Source organism: Mobula hypostoma, chromosome 23, assembly GCF_963921235.1.
Source record: "Mobula hypostoma chromosome 23, sMobHyp1.1, whole genome shotgun sequence".
Taxonomy (NCBI): Eukaryota; Metazoa; Chordata; class Chondrichthyes; order Myliobatiformes; family Myliobatidae; genus Mobula; species Mobula hypostoma.
The window spans coordinates 60780498-60805761 of NC_086119.1; the positions used below are offsets into that span (position 1 = coordinate 60780498).

At 46.1% G+C, this 25264-nt stretch overlaps 1 protein-coding gene across 10 annotated transcripts in view; it reads left to right on the top strand.

Annotated features, from left to right (window-relative positions):
• The window catches only part of depdc5 (DEP domain containing 5, GATOR1 subcomplex subunit), a 250444-nt gene that overhangs the window by 160288 nt on the left and 64892 nt on the right, over positions 1-25264 (top strand). For 9 of the 10 annotated variants that reach the window (XM_063031849.1, XM_063031837.1, XM_063031844.1 and 6 more), the window contains 5 exons: positions 3589-3756; positions 8124-8343; positions 11378-11511; positions 12603-12726; positions 20051-20217. In XM_063031849.1, the coding sequence (XP_062887919.1) occupies positions 3589-3756; positions 8124-8343; positions 11378-11511; positions 12603-12726; positions 20051-20217 (813 nt within the window). The remainder of the gene's footprint in view (positions 1-3588; positions 3757-8123; positions 8344-11377; positions 11512-12602; positions 12727-20050; positions 20218-25264) is intronic. The other variant, XM_063031838.1, reaches the window with a different exon arrangement.

A 25264-nucleotide genomic window follows, 5' to 3' on the forward strand; every position in this document is an offset into this window, starting at 1 on the left:
TGTTGGGTGTGTCCACTGTGAGGGCGGTTGGAACGTCCATTCTGGGGTGCAGCAGCATCGCGGCATCTGCCAAGGCTTCCTTGGCTTTAACGAAAGTAGCCACTTCCTCTTCGTCTCAAGTAATGTCCTTGCCTTTACCCGACATCAGGGTGAACAAAGGGCGCATGATACGGGCTGCTGAGGGGAGGAAGCGGTGGTAGAAGTTCACCATACCAACGAACTCTTGCAGGCCTTTGACTGTGTTGGGCCGGGCGAAGTGACGGATCGCGTCTACCTTGGCGGGCAGAGGTGTTGCCCCGTCTTTGGTAATCCTGTGGCCCAGGAAGTCGATGGTGTCGAGTCCGAACTGACATTTGGCCGGGTTGATTGTGAGGCCGAAATCACTCAGGCGGGAGTAGAGCTGGCGGAGGTGGGACAGATGCTCCTGATGACTACTGCTGGCTATGAGGATGCCGTCCGAATAGATGAACACAAAGTCCAGGTCGCGTCCCACCGCATCCATTAGTTTCTGGAACGTCTGTGCGGCATTCTTCAGGCCGAACGGCATTCAAAGGAATCCGAACAGGCCAAACGGGGTGATGAGTGCTGTTTTGGGGATGTCTTCAGTGTGTACCGGGATTTGATGGTAGCCCTGGATGAGGTCTACTTTGGAAAAGATGCTTGCCCCATGCAGGTTTGCTGCAAAGTCCAGTATGTGCGGCACGGGGTACCGGTCTGGAGTTGTAGCCTCGTTCAGTCTGCATAGTCACCACATGGTCTCCAGCCCCTGGCTGCTTTGGGCACCATGTGCAGGGGGGAGGCCCATGGGATGTCGGACTGCTGTACGATCCCCAATTTCTCCATCCTCTTGAACCCCTCCTTCGCCAGGCGGAGCTTGTCTGGGGGGAGCCTTCATGCACAGGCATGGAGGGGTGGTCCCTGGGTCGGAATGTGGTGCTATACTCCGTGTCTGGGCATGGCTGCCGTGAACTGCAGTGCCAGAACTGATGGAAAGGCCGCCAGGATTCTGGTGAATTCGTTGTCAGACAGCGTGATGGAGTCCAGGTGTGGGGTCAGCAACTTGGCTTCACCCAGGGAAAACGTCTGGGAAGTCTTGCATGGACCAGTCTTTTCCCTTGCAAATCGACCAGCAGGCTGTGGGCTCGCAAGAAGTCCGCCCCCAGGAGTGGTTGGGCCACGGCGGCCAGTGTGAAGTCCCACGCGAACCAGCTGGCGCCGAACTGTAGCTGCACTGTGCGGGTGCCTTAGGTCCGATTCCTGCTGCCGTTTGCGGCCCTCAGGGTGGGTCCCGTCGCCCTGTTGCGGGTGTCATACCCCGTCGGGGGTAAGACGCTGATCTCCGCTCCAGTGTCGACCAAGAAGTGGCGTCCCAACTGTTTGTCCCAGACGTACAGGAGGCTGTCCTGGTGGCCTGCTGCTGTAGCCATTAGCGGCGGCTGGCCCTGGCGTTTCCCAAAAACTTGCAGGGCGGGCGACAACGACGGGCTCCTGTGCCCCACCGCTGGTGGTAGAAACACCACTGTTCATTGGCCTCCTCACTCCTGCCTCTGGGTTGTGTGCGCTCCATTGCTAGGCCTGGTCAGGCCTGCTGTTGGGCGCGTGGTTTGGTAATCTGTCCAACGGACGCCCCGCTCTCCCTCTTGGCTTTCCACAGTACGTCTGCCCGGGCCGACACCTTCTGGGGGTCACTGAAGTCTACGTCGGCCAGCAGCAGATGTATGTCCTCGGGCAGTTGTTTTCGGAACGCTTGCTCAAAGATGAGGCAGGGCTTGTGTCCTTCAGCCAGGGCCAGCATCTCGTTCATTAATGCTGACGGTGGCCTGTCTCCCAAACCGTCCAGGTGCAGCAAACGGGCTCCTCGCTCACGCCGTGAGAGGCCAAAGGTCTCTAAGAGCAGCGCTTTGAATGCTGCATATCTGCCTTCTTCGGGGGGGGGGGGGTGGCGTTGACTGTATGAAATCCCCAACCTGTGCAGCTGTCTCCTGGTCAAGGGAGGTCTCAAGCCCTGAATCTCATGCCCTGAATCTCATGCCCTGAAACTCATGCCCTGAATCTCATGCCCTGAAACTCCTGCCCTGAATCTCAAGCCCTGAATCTCATGCCCTGAAACTCCTGCCCTGAATCTCAAGCCCTGAATCTCATGCCCCGAAACTCCTGCCCTGAAACTCCTGCCCTGAAACTCCTGCCCTGAATCTCATGCCCTGAAACTCCTGCCCTGAAACTCCTGCCCTGAAACTCCTGCCCTGAAACTCCTGCCCTGAATCTCCTGCCCTGAATCTCCTGCCCTGAATCTCCTGTCCTGAATCTCCTGCCCTGAAACTCCTGCCCTGAATCTCAAGCCCTGAATCTCATGCCCCGAATCTACTGCCCTGAAACTCCTGCCCTGAATCTCATGCCCTGAAACTACTGCCCTGAATCTCATGCTCTGAAACTTCTGTCCTGAATCTCAAGCCCTGAAACTCATGCCCTGAATCTCATGCCTTGAAACTCCTGTCCTGAAACTCATGCACTGTTATAGTAACGTGTGGAATCTGAAGATATCTGCCGAATCTGGAACTGGGCTTCTGCTTAGTCAAACCACATGCGTGGTTGCAGCGTCCAGAAAGTTGGCAGTTTTAGCGAAACTGCATGAACAGATGAAGAGTTGATCATCTTTGGTCCAAATCCCGTTTGGACTCTTGGGGTCACCAATGTGGCGATGTGCTACACACAGAGCTAGAAATAATGACACACAGTCTGTAAGTCGCACTCGAGACTCGTTTATTCAAACTTCGCGGCACTGGCTTTTAAGCAGTTCCCGTCTAGCCCTCTCCAGGCAGAAATGACGTCAGAAGTGCATTACAAAAGTCTCTCCCCGCACGTGGGCTATTTTGTGAGCCGGTCCGCTTGTGTAGAAAGTGGGTCACCACCATATGCTATAAATTACAAGAAGAAAAAGTGTATAAACAGCAAAAATAGTGAGGTATTGTGATGGGTTCATTTTCCATTCAGAATTCTGATGGCAGAGGTGAGGAAATTGTTCCTTAAATGTTAAATGTGTGTCTTCAGGCTCCTGTACCACCACCTTGATGGTAGAAATAAGAAGAGGACATATCCTGGGTTGTAGGAGTTCTTAATGATAGATACTGCCTTTCAAAGATGTCCTTGATGCTGGGGAGACAAAAGCCCATGATGAAGCTAGCTGAGTTTACAACCTCTACAGCTTTTTCCAATCCTGTGCAGTGGCCCATCCAGACCAGATGATGATGCAACTGGTTAGGATGCTCTCCACAATACTTCTGTGGGAATTTGCTAGTGTCTTTAGTGGCGTACCAAATCTCAAACTCCTAATGAAATCTAGCATGGAGAAGAGTTGGAAAAGTAATTAGATAATAGTGTAAAACGATAGCAAAGTTAGTGACGTGGGGTCAAAATGGAGGAGAGTCAAAAAATATGTGTCAGGGTGTAAACGATCAAATCCTGTTGCTGCTTTCTTCCCTGTACTGGGAAGATGTAGATGGAAGCTGGAGAATAGGGTTTGGAAAAGCTGGGAGGTGGATCCTTTCTGCAACTATAGAGCTCTAATTCTGGCCATTCTGGTCTCCTCAGGTACCCTTATGAATCCGCTCAGATCCAGTACACGTACAGCCTCTGCCCACCACACTCAAGCACAGAGTTTGTGTCATGCTGGGTGGAGTTCTCTCACGAGCGTTTGGAAGAGTACAAGTGGAATTACCTGGATCAGTACATCTGTTCATCAGGCTCTGAAGATTTCAGGTTTGTGTCTCCACCAGCCTTTCTCCAGCTCTGCATCGAGGGGAAGTAGACGTCCTATTCATCATCCCATCCCCAACCGCCCAGTCAGTGTGAGGCCACCAGATATCTCCACCAACTTCAACACTGATCACAGCTGCAGCATGGCCCTGAATGCCCAAGCTGGTGAAATTCCTGGTAGGACTCAAACAAAAAACCACACACCTCAGTTTTACATGATCAACCCCAGGTGATAGTTGAGACCAGGTGGGGAGGGAGAAATGACAAGGCAAGCTAGAAGGTGATAAGGTGGAAGAGGTAAAGGGCTGAAAAAGAAGATTAGAGGGAAGGTGGAGAACCAGAGGGGGGTGATGGGCAGGGGAGAGGAAGAGAAGAAAACCCGAATTGTGTGTTTGCATATTCATAAAGGCTAAGTTTGAAGGCCATATACAATGTCCTAAGTCAGTGGATTGGAATCATGATTTTGGGCAATGACCAGAGAGTTCCATGAAATGGTGATCATTGATGTCTTCGTCTCTGATCCATCAAGACCCCGCCTCGTTATTGTTTTGGCTGTTCATTCCTCGGCATTCACTATAAACTTCAGTTCACCCCATACTTATATCCACACATCCATTACCTTTGAGACACAGGAAGCTGCAGATGAGGGGTGACACACAATGACACTGGAGGAGCTCACCAGGTCAGGCAGCATTTGTGGAGGGAAACGACAGTTGACATTTTGGCTTGAGACTGTTCATCTGGACTGAAATTAAGGGAGCAAATGAGCAGTATATTTTAAAAAACTTTTTCACCTATAGATGCTTTTTATAGCACCAAATGTTTCCTCCCCCCTTATTTGCAGTCTTCTTCAGACTTACACTGCCATTCTTGTGTGCCTCCAGTTTTGGCTGCTTCCAGGCTCCAAGTTTCATTGCTGGAACATCTAGAAATTCAGCTAAATGGGCCCTAACCCTGGAATTCCCTTGTCTAGTCCCTTCTTCTGTCTTGTTCCATTCTCTTTTGAGATATTTCTTAAAACACTGATCTTCTGGTCTTGTGTCTTGAATTCCTAATGTGGATTGATGCCAACTGTCATCCGAACTCTACCCAGGCAGTGTACAGGGACCTTTCCCCACCAAGGGTTATAGACAGGTTAACTAGCAGACAAGAATATGGTGATTAAATTGTAATGTGGGAAATTAAGATTATTGAGGCAGGTAAAATAAGAAAACAAGAGTCTTTTGTAAATCATCATCATAGCTTGTCACACCAGACAGCCAGCCACTGTAGTGTTGTTTGGTTGTTGTTGAGCAGGTCAGTGTCAGCTAAATCAGGTGAGAGTGGGCAGTTGTGCAGAACATATTCAATATTCTGCACCCTTTCGCCACTCTCACGGGATTCACTGGTCTTTAAACCCCACTTTGCCATATCGTCTCCCATCCCACAAACTTCCGCTCTCGCTCTGTTGAGAGTGCACCACTTGGATCTGTCAAGCAGTGCCCCGTCTGGTAACATTTCTGTGGGGTCTTGCACTGTATTGTTTGGTGGAGTTCTGACTTCTGTTTGTCGCCAGAGGTCAATCCTGTATGTTTGGGGGGATGTTCCGTGCGGTAGTTCCTCCACTGTAGCAAAGCTTTTCCTCGACTTTAGGTGGTTGGAAATTGGCGCGTGATGATGTAGTGGTTGGCCCCAGCATCTGCAGATTATTTTATGTTTATGATGTAGTGTGTACCGTAGATCTGAGTTCTGTTTACCTTTTTCAATTTTTGTTGTAGTGTATCTTCGAATCTCTTTTGTAAATAGCAAGACTTTATTAAATGTTAGTGCTAAGTTGATAGAACACATTGTGGCATGAAGGTACAGCATAAAAAATTGGAAGGCAGCTGATGCATTGTCCTTTATTTCAAGAAGATTGGTGTATAGGGCTAAGAATGTCTTGTTGCAAGTACTTTGGCCTCTTTATGTTGGCAGCAGTGTAAATAGATTTCGTAGTTTGATTCCTGAGCTGAGGAGAAATGAGAAGGAGTATAAGTTCATCAGAAGGTAAAAGAGTGAGAGATGACCTCACTAAAACATCTAGGATTTTTGAGGCAAACTATCTGCTGCAGTACCAGCCAGGACCTCCTGGTGGCCAGCTATTTTCATTCCACCCCCACGCACACACTGGTATGTCTGTTCATGCTCTCCTCTACTGCAGAGTTGGGGTCCATCACGGATTAGACGAATAGCACCTTGTATTCTGCCTTGGTAGACTCCAAACTAATAGTATGAGCGTCAATTTTTCTAACTTACGGTAAGTACTGTAAGATTCCAATATTTTCAGTCACTTCCACTTATCACTTCCCATCTTCTGATTTCACTCCCATCATCCCTCATCTGCCTCCACCTCTCTCACCTGGATCCACCTCTCACCCGCCAGCTTTTGCTCCACTGCATTCCCCCCACCTTTTTACACCAGCTATCTCCCCTCTATCTTTCAGTCTAATTGAAGGTCTTGACAAGAAACATCAATTGTCCATTTCCCTTCACGGATGCTGCCTGTGGTCCTCCAGCTCCTTTGGGTCTGTGCAAAATCTGAAGCAACTTCAGATGGTGGAAGCGATGAAGAAGTGTCCATTTTGGAGTGGATTAGGGAGGAGAATCCAGAACTGGGGAAATAATATCAGTATAAGCACTTGCCCAGTTTGGAAAGCATTTGCCCAGTTCGGATAATCTTAATTTCCCACATTACAATTTAATCCCCATATTCTTGTCCGCTAGTTAACCTGTCTATAACCCTTGGTAGGAAAGGTCCCTGTACACTGCCTGGGTAGAGTTCAGACGACAGTTGGCATCAACCCACATTAGGAGTTCAAGACGCAAGACCAGAAGATGCGTGTTTTAAAAAATATCTCAAAAGGGAATGGAACAAAACAGAAGTAGGGGCTAGACAAGGGAATTCCAGGGTTAGGGCCCATTTAGCTGAATTTCTAGATGTTCCAGCAGTGAAACTTGGAGCATGGAAGCAGCCAAAACCAGAGGCACGCAAGAATGGTAGTGTAAGTCTGAAGAAGACTGCATTGGGTACTCTGTCACTGAGTACATAAAGTCATGGTGATAAATCTGTGGCCACGGGAATTGGATGAAGCTTGCACAAGGTAAAGGACTAGTACTGTCTCACCTATTCAAGTTGAGTCATAAAGCATTACAACACAGAAGCAGGCCTTTTGGCCCATCTAGTCCATGCTGAACAATTATTCTGCCTAGTCCCATCAACTTACACCTGGATCATTGCCCTCCATATCCCTCCCATCCATGTACTTATCCAAACTTCTCTTAAATGTTGAAATCAAACCCACATGCCCCCACCTGAATTGAATTGACTTTATTTCTTACGTCCTTCACATACATGATTAAAAATCATTACGTTCATGTAGATGTGCAATCATAGTAATTTATAATAAATAGAACAGTCAATGTTCTATAGAGTCAATAGAGTACACTCAAGTCAGTGTGAGTTCGTTCGTATATTGGTCTGGTAAAAGAAGCTGTCCCCGGAGCCTGTTGGTCCTGGCTTTTATGCTGCGGCACCACTTCCCAGTTGGTAGCAGCTGAAATAGATTGTGGTTGGGGTGACTCAGGTCCCTGATGATCCTTCAGGCCCCTTTTTTCATACCTGTCTTTGTAAATGTCCTGAATCATGGGAAGTTCACAACTACAGATGCGCTGGGCTGTTCCCACCACTCTCTGCAGAGTCCTGCGATTAGGGGAGGTACAGTTCCCATACCAGGCAGTGATGCAGCCAGTCAGGATGCTCTCAGTTGTGCCCCTGTAGAAAGTTCTTAGGATTTGGGGGTCCATACCAAATTTCCTCAACTGTCTGAGATGATAGAGGTACTGTTGTGCCTTTTTCACCACACAGCTGGTGTGTACAGACCACGTGAGGTCCTCGGTGATGTGGATGCCGAGGAACTTGAAGCTGTTTACCCTCTCAACCCCAGATTCATTGATGTCAATAGGGGTTAGCCCATCTCCATTCCTCCCGTAATCCACAATCAACTCCTTTGTTTTTGCGACATTGAGGGAGAGGTTTTTTTGACATCACTGTGTCAGGGTGATGACTTCTTCCCTGTAGGCCACCTCGTTATTGTTGGAGATTAGGCCAATCAATGTAGTGTCGTCGTGTAGCTTGAGTGGATTTACCTACTTGCATTTGTCCTATTTATACCCCTCATAATTTTACCTCCATCAAATATCCCCTCATTCTCCTACACTCTGGGGAATAAAGTCCTAAGCAGTGAAATGAGTCATTTGTGCTAACAACCAATGCACTCAAGGTATGCTGGGGGTGGCCCGCAAGTGTCTCCACCCATTCTGTTGCCAATTTCTCATGATGTTGTGCTCCACAGTTTGATCGAGTCCCTGAAGTTCTGGCGAACCAGGTTCCTGCTGCTGCCAGCCTGTGTAACGGCCACGAAGCGGATTACGGAGGGTGAGAGCCACTGTGATGTCTACGGGGAGACACTGCGCTCAGATCAGGAGGAGTGGCAGCTGCTGGATGGCTTCATTCGATTTGTGGAGGGTCTGAATCGGATTCGGAGAAGGCATCGCTCGGACAGGATCATAAGGGTGAGGCTGTCCCAGTGGTATCTGTCATTGGATTGAGCAGGAGACCAGAGAGAATCCTAGGTCCTGTTTGTTTGCTGCTTGCTTTCATCCTAATAATCTAGGAAGAGGACATTCAAGCCCTCTCCATGTGACCTCACTCTTCCATTCTCTTTACACACATGGCTTTCCTGCCACCCACCTACACAAGCTGCAGTTTATTAACCTCCTAACCAGCATGTGGGAGGAAACTGGAGCACCCTGGGAAATCCATGTGACCACAGGGAGAAATTATAGACTCCACACAGAGAGCACCGGATGGCAGGATGATGCCTGGGTCTGTGGAGCAACACCAAAGCACTTTTTTCTCTTCCATTCCCTTTGTGTTTCCTTTCTCAGGTGAAACACAGCAGGTATTTCAGAAGTTCAGTTTTTCCGATTTACCCCTTCTCCTCTTCTCACCTGCTTATCACCTCCCTCTGGTGTCCCTCCACCTTTCCATTCTCCCATGGTGGACTCTCCTCTTCGATCAGATTCCTTCTTATTCAGTCCCTTACTTTTTTCACCGATCACCTCCCAGCTTTTCACTTCATCCTTCGTCCACCTTCCCCCTCAGCTGGTCTCACCTATCACCTGCCAGCTTGTACCTTACTTTGAGTGCGTTGAGATATAACACTTTGAGTACTGTATTTGCTACCCTTTTTGATTCTGCATCCCTCATGCACTGATACGCTCACCCTGTGGGCTGCAGTTTTGTCCTATTATCTACTTGCCCTTCCTAACAGTCTGACTGCTCAGTCTTTTTGCTTTTTTACTGTCCATCCTATCCCGAGTCCCTTAATTCTGCCAAATTAGAGTAAAACCTCCCCAACAGCTTTAACAAACAAACCTGCCTGTGAGAATATTGGTCCCCCTCGGGTTCAGGTGCAACCTTTCACTTTTGAACAGGTCATACCTTCCCCAGAAGAGATCCGATGATCCAAGGACCTGAAGCCCTGCCTCCTGCACCAGCTTCTCAGCCACGCATTAGTTTTAGTCATACTTTATTGATCCCAGGGGAAATTGGTTTTTGTTACAGTTGCACCATAAATAATCAAATACTAATAAAACCATAAATAATTAAATAGTAATATGTAAATTATGCCAGGAAATAAGTCCAGGACCAGGCTTATTGGCTCAGGGTGTCTGACCCTCCAAGGGAGGAGTTGTAAAGTTTGCTGGCCACAGGCAGGAATGACTTCCTATGATGCTCAGTGGTGGACTCTTGGTGGAATGAGTCTCTGGCTGAATGTACTCCTGTGCCCAACCAGTCCAAATCTGCCAAATCATCCTTTTTACCCTCACTGACTCATGGTACAGGTAGCAATCCCAAAATTACTCCCCTGGAGGTTCTGCTTCTCAGTTTTCTACCTAGCTCTCTAAATTCTCTTTTCAGGACCTCTTTGCTTTTCCTTCTTATGTCAATGGTACCAATATGTATCAAGACATCTGCCTCCTCTCCCTCCTCTCCAAAGTGCTGTGGACGCAGTCCGGGATGTCAGTGACCCTGGCACCTGGGAGGCAACATACAGTACCATTCGTGTGGCCCATTCATGTCCACAGAAATTCCTTTCTGTTCCCCTGACTATTGAGTCCCTATCACTACAGCTCCCCTGTTCTTCCTTTTCCCCTTCTGTACCATGGATCTATGTTCAGTGCCAGTAACCAGTCTCCGTGGCATTCCCTTGGGAAGTCATCCCCCACAACTCTATCCAAAATGGTATACTTACTATTGAGAGGAATGGCCACAATGGTGCTCTGCACTAACTGCCTTTTCACATTTCCATTTCACCCAACAGTCACCCAGCTACTAGCCTCATGCAGCTTAGGGGAGACTACTTCCCTGTAACTCTGATTGACTTCCCTGTAACTCTAATGTGATCTGTGTGAACAGTACGCAAAACAAGTTTTCCACTGTATCTTGGAACATGTGACAATAATAAACCAATTACCAATTCCAAAAGACCATCCTGGCATCACAAATGTTCCTACGTGAACATCTTTCTGCCCCTATAACAGCGCCTTTAACCTTTCACCTTCCTCCTTTGAGGTGCTAGCCAACTATTGAACTAGTTGTGCTATTACCTCCTTGGGATAAAATCCCTTACCCCCCCCTTCCACCCCATCTGTATTCAGAACTGACCACTGGTTAGGGATGATTTCAAGGATCTCCAGATCTACCTGATGGTCCTCAATCTGTCAATCAGCCATTTCCCTTTGGCTGCACTTCCTCGGACTGCAGGACTATCATCCCATGGAGCTTGCTATCTGCAAAGTATGCCACTTGTTTGATCTGCTGTTGATCTACCTCTGAAATCTGGAGCTTGAGCTCCTTCAGCTAGTGACATGACCCACAACCTGTAGGTATTGTTGTCTGGGACTGGTAAGGATCTTGGATTTCTGTGTCGTGCAGGACATGCATTCCATGAGTTGAAGGTGTTCACCCATAACCCTGTGTTAGCTTAATTTATTGGATAAAAGACCATGAGTCATAGTCAAAGCGGATGGGAACAGGCCTTCAGGCCAATTTCATCAATGCTAACTAAAATGCCTTCCTGAACCAGTCCCATATGCCAGTGTTTGGCCTGTGTCCCTCCAAACCTTTCCTAACCAAACATTTTTTAAGTGTGATTTAAATGGGCCCCGACCACTTCCTCTGGAAGCTCATTCCATATGGCTTATTTCCACAGCTCACAATTTTATGTACCTCTGTAAAGCCACCTGTTGGCCTCCTTTGCTCCAGAGAAAACAGTCCCAGTCCATCCAGTCTTTCTTGATAAGCCCATCCATTTGACTTTCCTACCCAATATATTACTGAATTTTCCCAGTGCTTTAAGGGTTTGAGTCTACTGATTCAGAAGCACTAAGAGAAAGCTCAGAGCAACCCTGGGCTATTCCTTTCACCAAGGTTTTCTTCTGTCTCTCGGAACTGGTTCTCAGCAACATTTTGTCCAGGCTCTTGTTCATTGTAACATGATGCTTCACATTATTTAACACAGGTGTCCTCTCTCCATTTCAGAAGGCAGCCCCCATTAAAGGTCTGCAGGTGACTGGCTCTCTACCAAACTATCCCACTGAACCAGCAGCGCCCCCGCTGGGGAAGAAAGGGACTTCAGCTCTGTCAGCCTTGCTGGAGATGGAAGCCAACCAGAGGTGAGATGCTGAAGCAATTGGTTCTTGAATGTGGAATGGTTCCAGTAAGCCCTTCCCTCAGTCCCCTCACTCCCAGCAATATGGGAGGGGCTTGAAGCCTCATGGCTCCAGTTGTGAACTGATTGCAGTGAAGATGGTCTTTTCCTGGGCTCCATTCAATTCCCACTGTGTGCTGCGAGTCCTTGAGCTTCATTCACTTGTCATTTAGAGTTAGATGTGGATGATGCTTCTCATACAAAATACTGTGCCATAATGAATACATGAGGCAAATTCATTTTCCCATTGTGTTTTATTTGGATTAATCCTAATGTGACTACTTTAAAAGAAAAACACATGCGCACACACACACACACACACACACACACACAATTCACAAACAATACACGCAGACACATACACACACGCACACACAAACACACACACACAATTCACACAGACACACACATGCACACACAAACACACACACACACACTGCACAATGTGGACACGTAATACACGCGTGCGTGTACGCAAACCACACACACACCCTGATGTGAGGAACATGCTATGGGTCTGTGGGACGTAGGCACAAATCCTCATGCATGAGACTGACAACATTTTAAGATAAAATGCTAACATAATCTATGCTAAAACTTACCTGGGGTGTGTTAGTCCATATACGTTGTTGCTTGTGTTGTGATTGGGGAAGAGGGAGCAACAACACTGAAGGCTTTGTTTGGAACTGAACCTTGCTATAGAAATTCCTGAAAGAACCTTGCTGTCTGGGGGCAAAAATCTCTGGTCCCAATATAGTACCATGTGGTTTTATATTTAAAATAAAATTGAATTTACCGTAATATCAACTGTTTACTCTTTTCCGTAGATGCTTCCTGGCTTGCTGAGTTCCTCCAGCACTTTGTGTGTGTTGCTAATTGAACTCTGCACAATTATCAATGTCATTACATTGGGTTATACAACCTAGAGAGATGCACATCATTGGGGACTCCAGCTGATAGTGGATTTTACCCTAACTCAGACTGAGAGTCCCATTCATGGATTCTGTTTAATTCTGAAATCTGAAAAGAAACTGATTTTCCTTCTGATTTCTCCAGGAGCTTTGAGGAGCAGCAGGCAGCTGTGCATTCTGGGAAAGGAGCTGTCCCGTCCACCGAGAACACTCCCCTTTCGGGCGCAAACTTAGTCATCACTCCCACGCATGTGGACAGTCCGAGAAAGGTAACACAACTCTGGCAAATCACACGGCATTTGCTGAAATGTACCAGCTAGCATATGGACATTGTTTCTGTATGCTTTCACCTTTCAAACTGCCTCAAACTGAGGCCTCTGTAACGTGATACTGGAGGGAATACCCTTGTTCTAGGGTGGTTGTTTTGGCATTCTGTCATGGAAGAGAGTGCAAGAAGCATGCACCAAGTGAAAGGGTGTAGTCCATTGTATAATTAGTTCCCACTAGCAACTGATTGGATTTTTTCCCAATAGGACTCGATATGTAATCGGCATTTTAATATTACATGAAATCTGGGCTTCATCTTCATATTGAAAGGAGATAGTACTGACAGAGTACAATTAGAGTGGGGCATATAGGCTTGAGTTCACTGTTTCCTGATGTGGCCTTAATGTTTTGATCACTTGATGGAGAGGAGAATGGCCACGAGGGTGGGGGTGGGTGGAAGGGTACTGTGAACATTTGCTGTACTGAAGGGCAAGACTTCCATTCAGGTGTACTGTGATTGATTTGAAGGTTTGCTTTGCAAATCTGGGTGTTAACACACTGTTCATTGTGCTTTTGAGAGGGTTTCATTTGGTTGAATTCTGACTTGTCTCAGATTTGAGCCAGTCATCCCCTCAGGCGCTGAAATGGACTCTTGAAGATAATGATGCGCTGCTGGACTTGGGCATATTAAGTCAATTGATTCAGTGATAGGCAAGGAACCAAAATGTACATAAAAGATTTTATATAACTCATGTTTCATGACTGTGGTAATGTGGAAGAAAAGAGCATTTTAATTCCTGTTTACAATGTGTTTCAAGCCCGGCATTGACACAGGGTGTCTTTGTATTTACGCCAGCCCAGTCTGATTTCCTATTTGTTGGATTTGGATTCCTTCTCGGATTGTTTCAGTGCCAACTTTGAACAGTTCTCTCCAAAATGCTTTGATTGATGGGTTAGAGAAATGTGCTGTTCTGATTGGAAGGAGAAAGCCACAGTGGCCATTGGATCTGAGCTGGTGGGACGTTTCCTGAGCCTAGTGGGACATCTCTGTCACATCTACTGGTAGCCAGAGAGTCTGATGGCAACAATCCCATCAAATGTCCACAGTATCCTTGCTCCCCCCCCCCCACCCCCGTGGTCCTGGCCTTCCCTCTCACTCGTATTTGCCCCCAGCCCCACAATTCTCAGAGAATTAACTCTAACCCCTTGTCCATTCCGTATCCCTGAGTCCTGTGTTATGTGTTGACAGAAGAGTTATAATTCTGCTGATGGAGATCTATCTTTAAATGATCTTTTCAAATAAACCTAACAATCGAGTTAGACAGCTCTAATTTATTCAGTTATTCCCCATATTCTCCTTCTCTCCTTCTCTTCCCAAGATCTTGGTCTGACAAGATGGTGCCAAGCTGTGGTGTCTGTGGGGATCACAACTCAGATTTAGTTTTTTAGGTTTTTTTTTTGTTTGTCAGGATGATTTGGCAGACAGAGGGGAGTTAGGGGTCAGATATGGGGGAATTAGAGTCCAGGCTGGAATCTAATTCTCCACTCTGCGTTCGAAGACCAGTGAATGGACGTATGTCAGGCTGGCAGACTACAGAGGTTGTTCAGGGTCCTGTTGATGGCTAGTCCGGAGTTTAAGGATAGGAGTTTGGGTCCTCGCCTCGGGTCCCCAGCTGGCATCACTGGTGAGTCTTGGGTCGATGCTGAAGATCAAAGCCCCAAGATTGATTGAAAATGCAGAAGTTAAGGCCCGATGGCCGGAGCCCTCAGTCTGCAAGTCTGCTGGGGAAGTCAAAGGCCAAATATCTGCGAATCCACAAGTCCACTGGAGGCCGAATACAGCCTGTCCTGGGTTTAGAAGGCTGTATGTGCGTGGGTGGGTGTTTGGGAAGAATATGGCTTGTTTTTGCTGTTGCTGATTTATCACATGGAATGTTGTCTCTTGTATTCGATAGGACCATAAGATATAGGAGCAGAAGTAGGCCATTTGGCCCATTGAGTCTGCTCTACAATTTAATCATGGGCTGATCCAATTCTTCCAGTCAATCCCACTCCCCTGCCTTCTCTTCATACTCTTCGATGTCCTGGCTAATCAAGAACCTATCTATCTCTCCCTTAAATGCACCTAATGACTTGGCCTCCACAGCCGCTCGTAGCAACAAATTCCACAGATTTATCACCCTCTGACTAAAGTAATTTTTCTGCATCTCTGTTCTAAGTGGACGTCCTTCAATCCTGAAGTTGTGCTCTCTTGTCCTAGACTCCCCTACCATGGGAAATAACTTTGCCATTTCTAATCTGTTCAGGCCTTTTAACATTTGGAATGTTTTTATGAGATTCCCCCCTCATTCTCCTGAACTCCAGGGAATACAGTCCAAGAGCTGCCAGACGTTCCTCATACAGTAACTTTCATTCTTGGAATCATACTGAATCTTCTCTGAACCCTATCCAATGCCAGTATATCCTTCTAAAATAAGGAGCACAACATCAGATCCCTGCTCTTATATTCTATACCTCTAGAAATGACAGCATTGCATTCACCTTCTGTACCACCAACTCAACCTGGAGGTTAACCTTTAGGGTATCCCACACAAGAACTCCCAAGCCCCTTTGCATCTCTGCATTTTGAATTCTCTCCCCATCTAAATAATAGTCTGCCTGTTTATTTCTTCCACCAAAGTGCATGATCATACACTCTCCAACCTTGTATTTCATTTGCCACTCCTTTGCCTATTCTCCTAAACTATCTAAGTCTCTCTGCAGGCTCTCTGTTTCCTCAACACTATCTGCTTCTCCATCTATCTTTATGTCATCAGCAAATGTAGTCACAAGTTCATTAATCCCATTGTCCAAGTCATTGACATCATTACAAAACGCAGCAGTCCCAACACCGCCCCCTGTGGAACTCGACTGGTAACCAGAATCCAGCCAGAATAGGATCCCTTAATTCCACTCTCTGTTTTCTGCTAATCAACCAATGCTCCACCCATGCTAGTAACTTCCCTGTAATTCCATGGGCTCTTATCTTGCTAAGCAGCCTCATGTGTGGCACCTTGTCAAAGGCCTTCTGAAAATCCAAGTACACCATATCTACTGCATATCCTTTGTCTACCCTGCTTGTAATTTCTTCAAAAAATTGCAGTAGGTTAGTCAAGAAACCATGCTGGCGGTGGCCTATCTTGTCATGTGACTACAGGTACTTCATAATCTCATCCCTAACAATCGATTCCAACAACTTCCCAACCACTGATGTCAGGCTAACATTTTCCTTTCTGCATCCTCCCACCCTTCTTAAATAGTGGAGTTATGTTTGCAATTTTCCAGTCCTCCGGTACAATGCCAGACTCTATCGATTCTTGAAAGATTATGCCTCCACAATCTCTCCAGATACTTCCTTCAGAACCCAAGGGTGCATTCCATCAGGTCCAGAAGATTTACCCACCCTCAGACTATTAAGCTTCCTGAGTACCTTCATAATCATAATTTTCACTTCCCAGACACTTTTGCATGTCCGGTATACTGCAGATGGCTTCCACTGTGAAGACTGATGCAAAATACACATTCAATTCCTCTGCCATCTCTGCGTCCCTCATTACAATATCTCCAGCGTTATTTTGTATTGATCCTGTATCTACCCTCAACTCTCTTTTACCCTTTATCTACTTAAAAAAGCTTTTAATATCTTCTTTGATATTAGTTGCCAGCTTCCTTTCATAATTCATCTGTTCCATCCCAATGACCTTCTTAGTCTCTTTTTGCAAGTTTTTGAAAGCTTCCCAATCCTCTGTTTTCCCACTAGCCTTGGCTTCCTTGTATGCCCTCTTTTTGCTTTTTGTTTGGCTCTGACTTCACTTGTCAGCCATAGTGTCCTCTTCCATTTGAAAATTTCTTGTTATTTGGAATATATCTGTCTTGCACTTCCCTCATTTTTCGCAGAAACTTCAACCATTGAAGTTTGCTCTGCTGTCCTTCCTGCTAGTGTCCCTTTCCAGTCAACTTTGGCCAGTTCCCCTCTCATGCCATTGTAATTTCCTTTATTCCACTGAAATACCGACACATTGGAACTTCGCTTCTCCTTGTCAGAGTGAACTCGATCATGTTGTGATCACTGTTCCCCAAAGGTTCCTTATACCTTAAGCTCTCTTATCACCTCCGGATCATTGAACAACACCCAATCCAGCACTGCCGATCCCTTAGTGGGCTCAACAACAAGTTGTTCTAAAAAGCCATCCCTTAGACATTCGACAAATTGTCTCTCTTGAGCTCCAATACTGGCCTGGTTTACCCATTCCACTTTCATGTTAAAATCCCCAGCGATTATCATGACATTGCCCTTCTGACATGCCTTTTCCATCTCCTGCTGTAATTTGTAATCCACATCCCGGCTGCTGTTTGGAGGCCTGTATACAACTGCCATTAGGGTTATTTTACCCTAGCCCTTTCTTAACTCAACCCTTAGAGACTCTACACCTTCCGGACTATCATCCCTTTCTGATGATTTAATATTATTTCTGAAACACAGGGCAACACCACTCCCTCTGCCTACTAACCTAGCTTTTTGATACATTGTATATTCTTGGACGTTCAACTCCCAATGGCAGCTATCCTTTAGCCAAGTTTCAGAGATGGCCACAACGTCATACTTGTCAATCTGTAGCTGAATTTCAAGATCGTCCATTTTATTTCCTGTGCTGTGTGCATTCAAATATAGCACTTTCAGTCTAGTATTTGTTGCTTTCTGTTTTAACTGCACCATGCCTCTATTGCCCTGTAAAGCATCCCACTGGCTGTAATTATGCCTCATCTCCTGCCTGTCCTTTCTATCAACTCTGTTGCCCGCCAGCTTTGATTTATTTATTTCCCCTTTCCTCAGCCCTATCACTCTGGTTCCCAGTCCCCTGCCAAATTAGTTTAAACCCTCCTTAACAGCTCTATTAAACCTGCCTGCTAGGATATTGGACCCCATTGGGTTCAGGTGTAACCAGTCCTTTTTGTACAGGTCGTATCTCCCCCAGAAGAGGCCTCAATGTTCTAGGAACCCAAAACCCTGCCTCCTACACCAGTCTCTCAGCCACACGTTAATATGTCTGATCATGCTATTCTTGCACTGGTTTACACGTGGCACAGGCAGCAATCCTGAGATTACTACCCTGGAGGTCTTGCTTTTCAGCTTTCTACCCAACTCCCTGAATTCTCTCTTCAGAACACCCTCCCTTTTTGTGCCTATGTCATTGGTACTAACATGTACCAAGACTTCACCCTCTCCCTTCAGAGTACTCTACACCCGATCCGAGACATCCTGTACCCTGGCACCTGGGAGGCAGCACACCATGTGGGTATCTCTATCAGGCTGACAGAACCTCCTGTCTGTTCCCCTCTCTCTATGGAATCTCCTATGACTACTGCAATCCTCATCTCCTCTGCCTTCTGCACCGCGGAACCAGGCTCAGTGCCAGAGATCCGATTGCCATGGTAATCCTCTGTCAGTTCATCCCCCTCAATACCATCCAAAACGAGTTAACAATTACTGAGGGGGTTGGCTACATGGGTGCTCTCTACGATCTGAGCTCTTCCCCTCCCTTCCCTGACTGTCATCCATTTATCTAACTGCTGCACCCTCGGGGGAATGAACTCCTTGCAGCTCCTATCCATCTCCTGCTCACTTCCCGTAATAAGCTAGGTCATCAAGCCGCAGCTCCAGATCCCTAACACGGTCTCTCAGGAGCTGCATCTAGGTGTACCTGGCACAGATATGGCCATCTGGGAGAGTGGAAGATTCCCAGCACTCCCACATCTGACACCCAGAGCAAAGTACTAACCCTACAGACGTGGTCTTTATTCCTCAAACAATGCAAGGAAAAAACGAAGTCCACTTACCCACTTGCCTTGCTGAAGCCCAAATGAGCCCAAGCCCTACCACTCTGACTCAGATCACTCCATTGATGACAGTGTCTTCCTTTTATGCCTGAACCTTCCCTGTTCTCCAACACACGATTGGTGCTCCAGTTATTGCTGAGTTCCCGCGAAGCTTTCCCCTTTTAAACTTTGCTTCCAGACCTGTGCGCCACCTCCTCTCTCATAGCTCTCCAACTCACGATCAGTGCTGATCGGTGTTGTTTGGCCAAGCATGGTGGGCATGCTATGTTGGCGCTGGAATGTGTGGTCACACTTGTGTGTGTTGGCTGTCAACGTAAACAACACACTTTATGATGTTTCGATAATAAATTTGACCCTGCTGATAGAATGTAGTTCAGTGATCCCAAGTTCCTGTTTCATTCTGTAGGGTCCTTGGATTCCATTCATTCAGTACATCAGCAAAGCAGAACAAGAGGTTGAAATTCCAGGTGCCTCACTGCACTGGCAGATCTATATCTTGTCCAAGATTCACATACATGTAATGGTTATCATTTTGTAAGTTCCCAGAAACAGCAAATGCAATGAATTACTCGAAATGTTTTCATGAAACACTTTGCGAGCAAGATCTTGATTCTCTGCCCTCAATAGTTCTGCAATCATTGCTCCAGGGGCACAGATTCCGTCCTCGCCTCCAATAACATCTGGGTGGAATTTGTACAATCGCCCTTTGATGGTGTAGGATTTCCCCCACATGATCCAGATGTGTAGGTAGGTAGGTAAGTTCTTCTAGTGTAGGTTAAAGGCAAAGAGAGTCTATGGGGACAGTGGACCTGTGTCAGAGAGAATGGCACAGGGACACAGCATGGACCTGATGGGCTGAATGGCCTCTTCCTTTGTGGTTGTAAGTATTCTGTATTTATCTGTGATAAGATATTCTGCAGTATCTGACAGCTCTGGGGAGCTGACTCACCTTTTGTACCTACCTCTTTTACTTTCTGGGTTTTATTCAGTAAGTTGAATTTTCTCCACAATCATACAGGCTGTGATTCCACCATTTTGTTAGGAAAGTGCCGAGGTGGGAGATCTGGATGAAAATATGGTATAGAAAATACCTTTGCAAATTCTTGAGTTGTTAAATTTAAAAAGCATTGTCTTAGAATTGAACTGACCAAATTAGGATGAATGTCTATTAGGACCAAATTAGGACCAAATTAGAACCAAATTGGAACTCTACCCTCTCTGAACCTTGCTGCCCCTCGTTGCACCTTGCTGAACTTCTCTGCACCTCGCTGCCCTTGCTGAACCTGGCTGTCTCCCTGTCATTCTCTCCCCATCTCTGTCATTTGTGAGGTTTCTACTGATTGCATTTATGATCAGGATTTTCATTGTGCAAGACAGGAATGGGACCCATCTACAGCTGGAGAAAATGGCTGTTGGTTGATATTTATGTTTTATTTAATGTGCACACAGGTTCAAGGAGATCAGGTGTTAATTGGCCCTGACCATTCAGATTACAGTCCAGCTTCGACAGCCAATGCTGCCCCTGCAGACAGATCAGGCAACCTGCAAAACTCCACCCTGGGGGCTGCTTCAGCTACAGGCGACCAGTCTTTGGCCTCCACTGTGGCAGAGGGCAGGTAAGGTTACCAGTCTGGCCAGTGTTGTCCCTAGTGTCAGGAATAGCCCTACACATTACTCCTTTCCTTATACAAGTTCACCTATTAATAACTGTTGTGAATAATACCATTTTAAATGTGTTGGACTCATGGCATCACCTGTGTACTGAAGATTCTGTAGATGGTGTAAATGCAGAGCAACACCCACAAAATTAGTGAGGAACTCAGCACATCTGAGAGCATCTATGCAGAGGAGTAAACAGTCGCTGTTTCGGGCTGAGACTCTTCATCAGGACTGGGAAGGAAGGGGGAAGGGAAGCTGGCAGGTGATAGGTGAGACCAGGTGAGTGGGTGGGGACAGGGAGAATGAAGTAAGAAGCTGGGAGGTGATAGGTGGAAGAGGTAAAGGAATGGAAAAAGAAGGATTCTGATTGGAGAGGTCAGTGGACCTTGGGAGAAAGGGAAGGAAGAGGGGCATCAGAGGGAAGTGATGGGCAGGTGAAGGGAAGGAGGAATAAGAGGCGAGCTAAAACAGAGATTGGGAAAAGAGAGAAGGGGGAGAGGTGAAAAAAAATCACCCAACTACTGAATTAATTAATACTCACTGCAAACACAGGAAAGCAGAGACCTTGTTTCTGAAGCCTTATTTAAAAACCAGTTGAGGATTGTTACAATATGGAGAGGTCCCTGGCTTTCAGAGTCCTGCAGCACAGAAATGGGCACTTTGGGCCAGTTCATCTTTGCCGACTATCCCAGATGGTCTTATTTTCCAGTGTTCGGCCCATATCACTTGAAGCATTTAGTATCTATGCACCAGTTCAAATGCCTGTTTTTAAGCATTTTAATTGTTGAAGCTCAGATTAACCTAAAAAGCATACCAATCTCTAATTTTGTTTTTAAGGTTCACTTCGTGCTACAGATAGTTCACTAGTAGCACTGAAGTAAACAGCAAAAAACAAAACAGTTGGTTTCAAAATGTTTAGCCCTCGACTCTTTGAAGTTATAGGAAGGTATTTCCTTCTGATACTTGTTGGCATGGGACTTGAGGCACAGGCTGCTGAGGCCTTCCCAGCCGCAACCAGTTAAACCAATCTGATCTGCCCATTTGGAATTGCACTCTGTGGTAAGTGTGCTCTGATAGAGGCAGCAAGAGCTTCCGGACACATTCCCCTCTGACACTTCTGCTGGCATCGGTGATGTCATCATCCTAGATGGCGGTGAAGCTTTGTCAGTAAATGAATGATCAGACGGAAGTATTGTCAGAAGGAATCTGTGAAATGTTTCGAAGATCATGGAACAGTGCAGTACAGTACAGGCTCTTCAGCCAACGATATTGTGCTGACCTTTTAACCTATTCTAAGATCAATTTAACCCTTCCATCCTACATAGCACTCCATTATTCTGTCATCCATGCGCCTACTAAGAATTTATTAAATGTCCCAAATTTATCTGTCTCCCCAACCCCGGCTGGGCATTCCACACACCCATCACTCGCTGTATAAAAAAGCTTGCCTCAGACATTCCTCCCCCACCCCCCACTCCCATACTTTGCTCCAATTGTCTTAAAATTATGCTATTTACTTGTATTAGCTATTTCTGGCCTAGGGAAAAATCTCTGGCTATCCATTCGATCTGTGCCTCTTCTTGTACACCTCTATCAAGTCACCTTTCATCTTCCTTTGCTCCGAAGAGAAAAGCCTTGGCTTGCTTAATCTTTCCTTATAAGCCATGCTCTCTAATCCAGACAGCATCCTGGTAAATTTCTGCAGCCTCCAAAGCTTCCACATCCTTCCAATATTGAGGCCACCAGACTCAACACAATATTCAGAGTGTGGTCTAACCAAGGTTTTATTAGCTTGCGTACAAAAGATATAATTGCATTCCTAAACGCTGTCTCTATGACATCAGTTTTTCAAAAAAATGCCTGAGTTTATAAATGGAAAATGCTGCTGTGAACTTGTCAGACTGTAGGTGTGCCTGTTGTCAGTGATGGCTCCATCACTTACCACAGGAGAACTGATGGTAGTGCAAAACTCATTATCTCCCAGACACACAACATCCTGACCTGGCACAAATTATTTTTGTGGAAGTCAGAGGCTTTTTCCCAGGGCTGGAATGGCTGACATGAGAGGACACAGTTTTAAGGTGCTTGGAAGTAGGTACAGAAGAGATGTCAGTGGTAAGTTTTTTTACGCAGAGAGGTGAGTGCGTGGAATGGGCTGCCGGCGATGGTGGAGGAAATAGATATGATAGGGTCTTTTAAGAGACTCCAGGACAGGTACATGGAGTGCAGAAAAATAGAGGGCTGTGGGTAATCCTAGGTAATTTCTAAAGTAAGGACATGTTCAGCACAGCTTTGTGGGCTGAAGGGCCTGTATTGTGCTGTAGGTTTTCTATGTTTCTGTGTTTCTATAGTTAGACAACACAGAGTATAACAAAGGTGAGGTGTCATGCCCAGAACTGCATTGTATTACTGAAGCAAATCACAAAATCACATGGATCACAGTAGATGTGTCTGGCGCAAAACTGAAAATGGACCAGGACACAAGGTCAGCTTTGTATATAATTCCAGAGGCTGACTACAACAGATTGTTTTCTAAGATACCATTAGAGAAGACTGCAGTGATGCTGAAGACCTACACTGGCAAAGAAGTGTCTCCTAAGGGTAAACTGAAGGTGAATATGACTTATGGAGGCCAAACACAGCAGTTAAAGCTTTATGTACAGTATTGAAAAGTGGAGGGCTAGCACTATTTGGATGTGAATGGTTGAGAAAAATCCAACTAGACTGGCACTCAATCAAAGCTCTCAGTGTGACATCAACAGGCAACTGCAGCCCAAGTGGTAGCACTAACCGGAGACTGTCACAGCTGCTTAATGCTAATGAGAAGATATTTGAGAAGGGTATTGGTAAACTCAAAGGCATAAAGGCCAGAATTGAACTGGATGAAGCAGCAACACCAAGAGTCCATAAAGCATGTCCAGTGCCTTATGCACTATGTCCTAAAGTGAATGCTGAACTGCAGAGCTTGGAGGCGTCTGGAATTCTCTCCAAGAATGAGTGGAGCGGTTGGGCCACGGCCATTGTCCCAGTGATCAAGAAAGGGAGGGCCAGAGCAGTTTCCATATGTGGGGATTTCAAAGTGAGCATTAGCCCGGTGCTGTGTATTGTGCAGTATCCCTTGCCACAAATAGAAGACATCTTTGCATTTTTGGCAGGTGGGGAGACATTTTCAAAGTTTAACTTGTAACAAGCCTACATGCAAGTGAAGATTGAGAAGTCAAATAGGGAATTCCTCACATTCAACATTCACAAGAGACTGTTCCAGTATAATAATCTCATCTTTGGAGTCACATCAGCTCCAGCTATTAAGGAAAGAGCAATGGACCAAGTGTTCCAAGATATTCCAGGAACATAGTGTTACCTCGATGACCTGGTCATGACTGGCATGAATGATGAAGAGCACCTCCAGAACCTTGGTAAAGTGCTTACCAGCCTGACAGAGTATGGTCTGCGCACAAAGAGAGAGAAATATAATTTTTTCATGATTTAAATCTCATATTGTGGATGTCGTTGACAAGCAGGGCTTACATAAGACCCAAGAGAAGACTGAAGCAGTGCTACAGGCACCCAAACTGGAAAATGTGTTCCAACTTGGGTCATACTTGGGCCTGGTAAACTATTGCCATTGGTTTCTCCCAAACATTGCTACAGTGCTGCATCCATTAGGCACACTGTTACAGACAGGAGCAAAGTGGGAATGGTCAGAAAGATGTGAAAAAACATTCAAGGAAACAAAGAGACTAATAACATCTGATGAACTGCTCACCCATTATGACCCATCACTGCCCATCAGTCTGGCGTGCAATGCATCCCCTTATGGCATTGGAGCCGGTTTGTCACACATTATGAAAGATGGATCTGAATGTCCAATTGCATTTGCTTTAAGATCACTAACGAGCGCAGAACACAATTATGCACAGATCAACCATGAGGCCCTTAGTCTAGTATAGGGAATAAAGAAGTTCCACCACTACGTCTGCAGACAAAAGTTTATGCTGGTGACAGATCACCAGCCCCTTGGGTCCATTTTCAATCCCAGGAAGGGAATTTCAGTGATGACTGCTATTTGGTTAAACATTGGGCACTGCTCCTTGGAGCCCACTCTTATGACATAGAGTTCAAGGGTACCAAACAACACAGCAACGCTGATGGCTTGTCACATCTTTCAGTTTTGGTGAATGATGAAGAAAAATCGTCTTACTGTGAGCCAGCAGAAGAGTTCCACACAGCATTGGTGGACCATTTGCCGGTAACAAATTCCGAAATACAAAGAGAAACAAGGAATAACCCAACATAGTCAAAAATCTATAAAATCACTGTGCAAGGATGCCCAGCTCATGGTAATCCTATGTTTCCAGAATTCTCAGTGAGACAAGACTATCTATTGGTATGTCGAAGAATGGTGATGTGTGGATCTCGTGTTGTGGTTCCCTCTAAGCTGCACACCAGAGTGCTAGAGAAACTGCATGAAGGACACCTGGGTACAGTCAGGGCGGAGAGTCTCGCCCGGAACTATGTGTGGCAGCTGGGAATCGATAAGCATTGAAAACTTGGCCAAAAGCTATTTGGGATGCTAAAAAGTTCAAAATGCACCCTCACAAGCACTGTTACACCCATGGGAGCGGCTCTCATCACCGTGGCAAAAATTACATATTGACTTAGCCGGGCCATTCATGGACTCCATGTTCCTGATTACTGTGGATGCTCCTTTGAAGTGGCCAGAGGTTATACCAATGAAACCAACCGCCTCAGCAAAGACTGTCTCCATTCTGGGGACTTTCTTTACTTGAAATGGCATATCAGAACAAATAGTGAGTGATAACAGATCACAATACACATCAGACGAGTTCTGACTGTTCATGAAAAGAAAATGGCATTAGGCATTTCATATCAGCTCCTCACCACCCAGCAATGAATGGGTAAGCTGAAAGGTTTATCCAAGCCTTCAAGTCGTCCATTAAAGCAATGGACAAGGAGGACATTTCTCTACAGCACAAGGTGGTC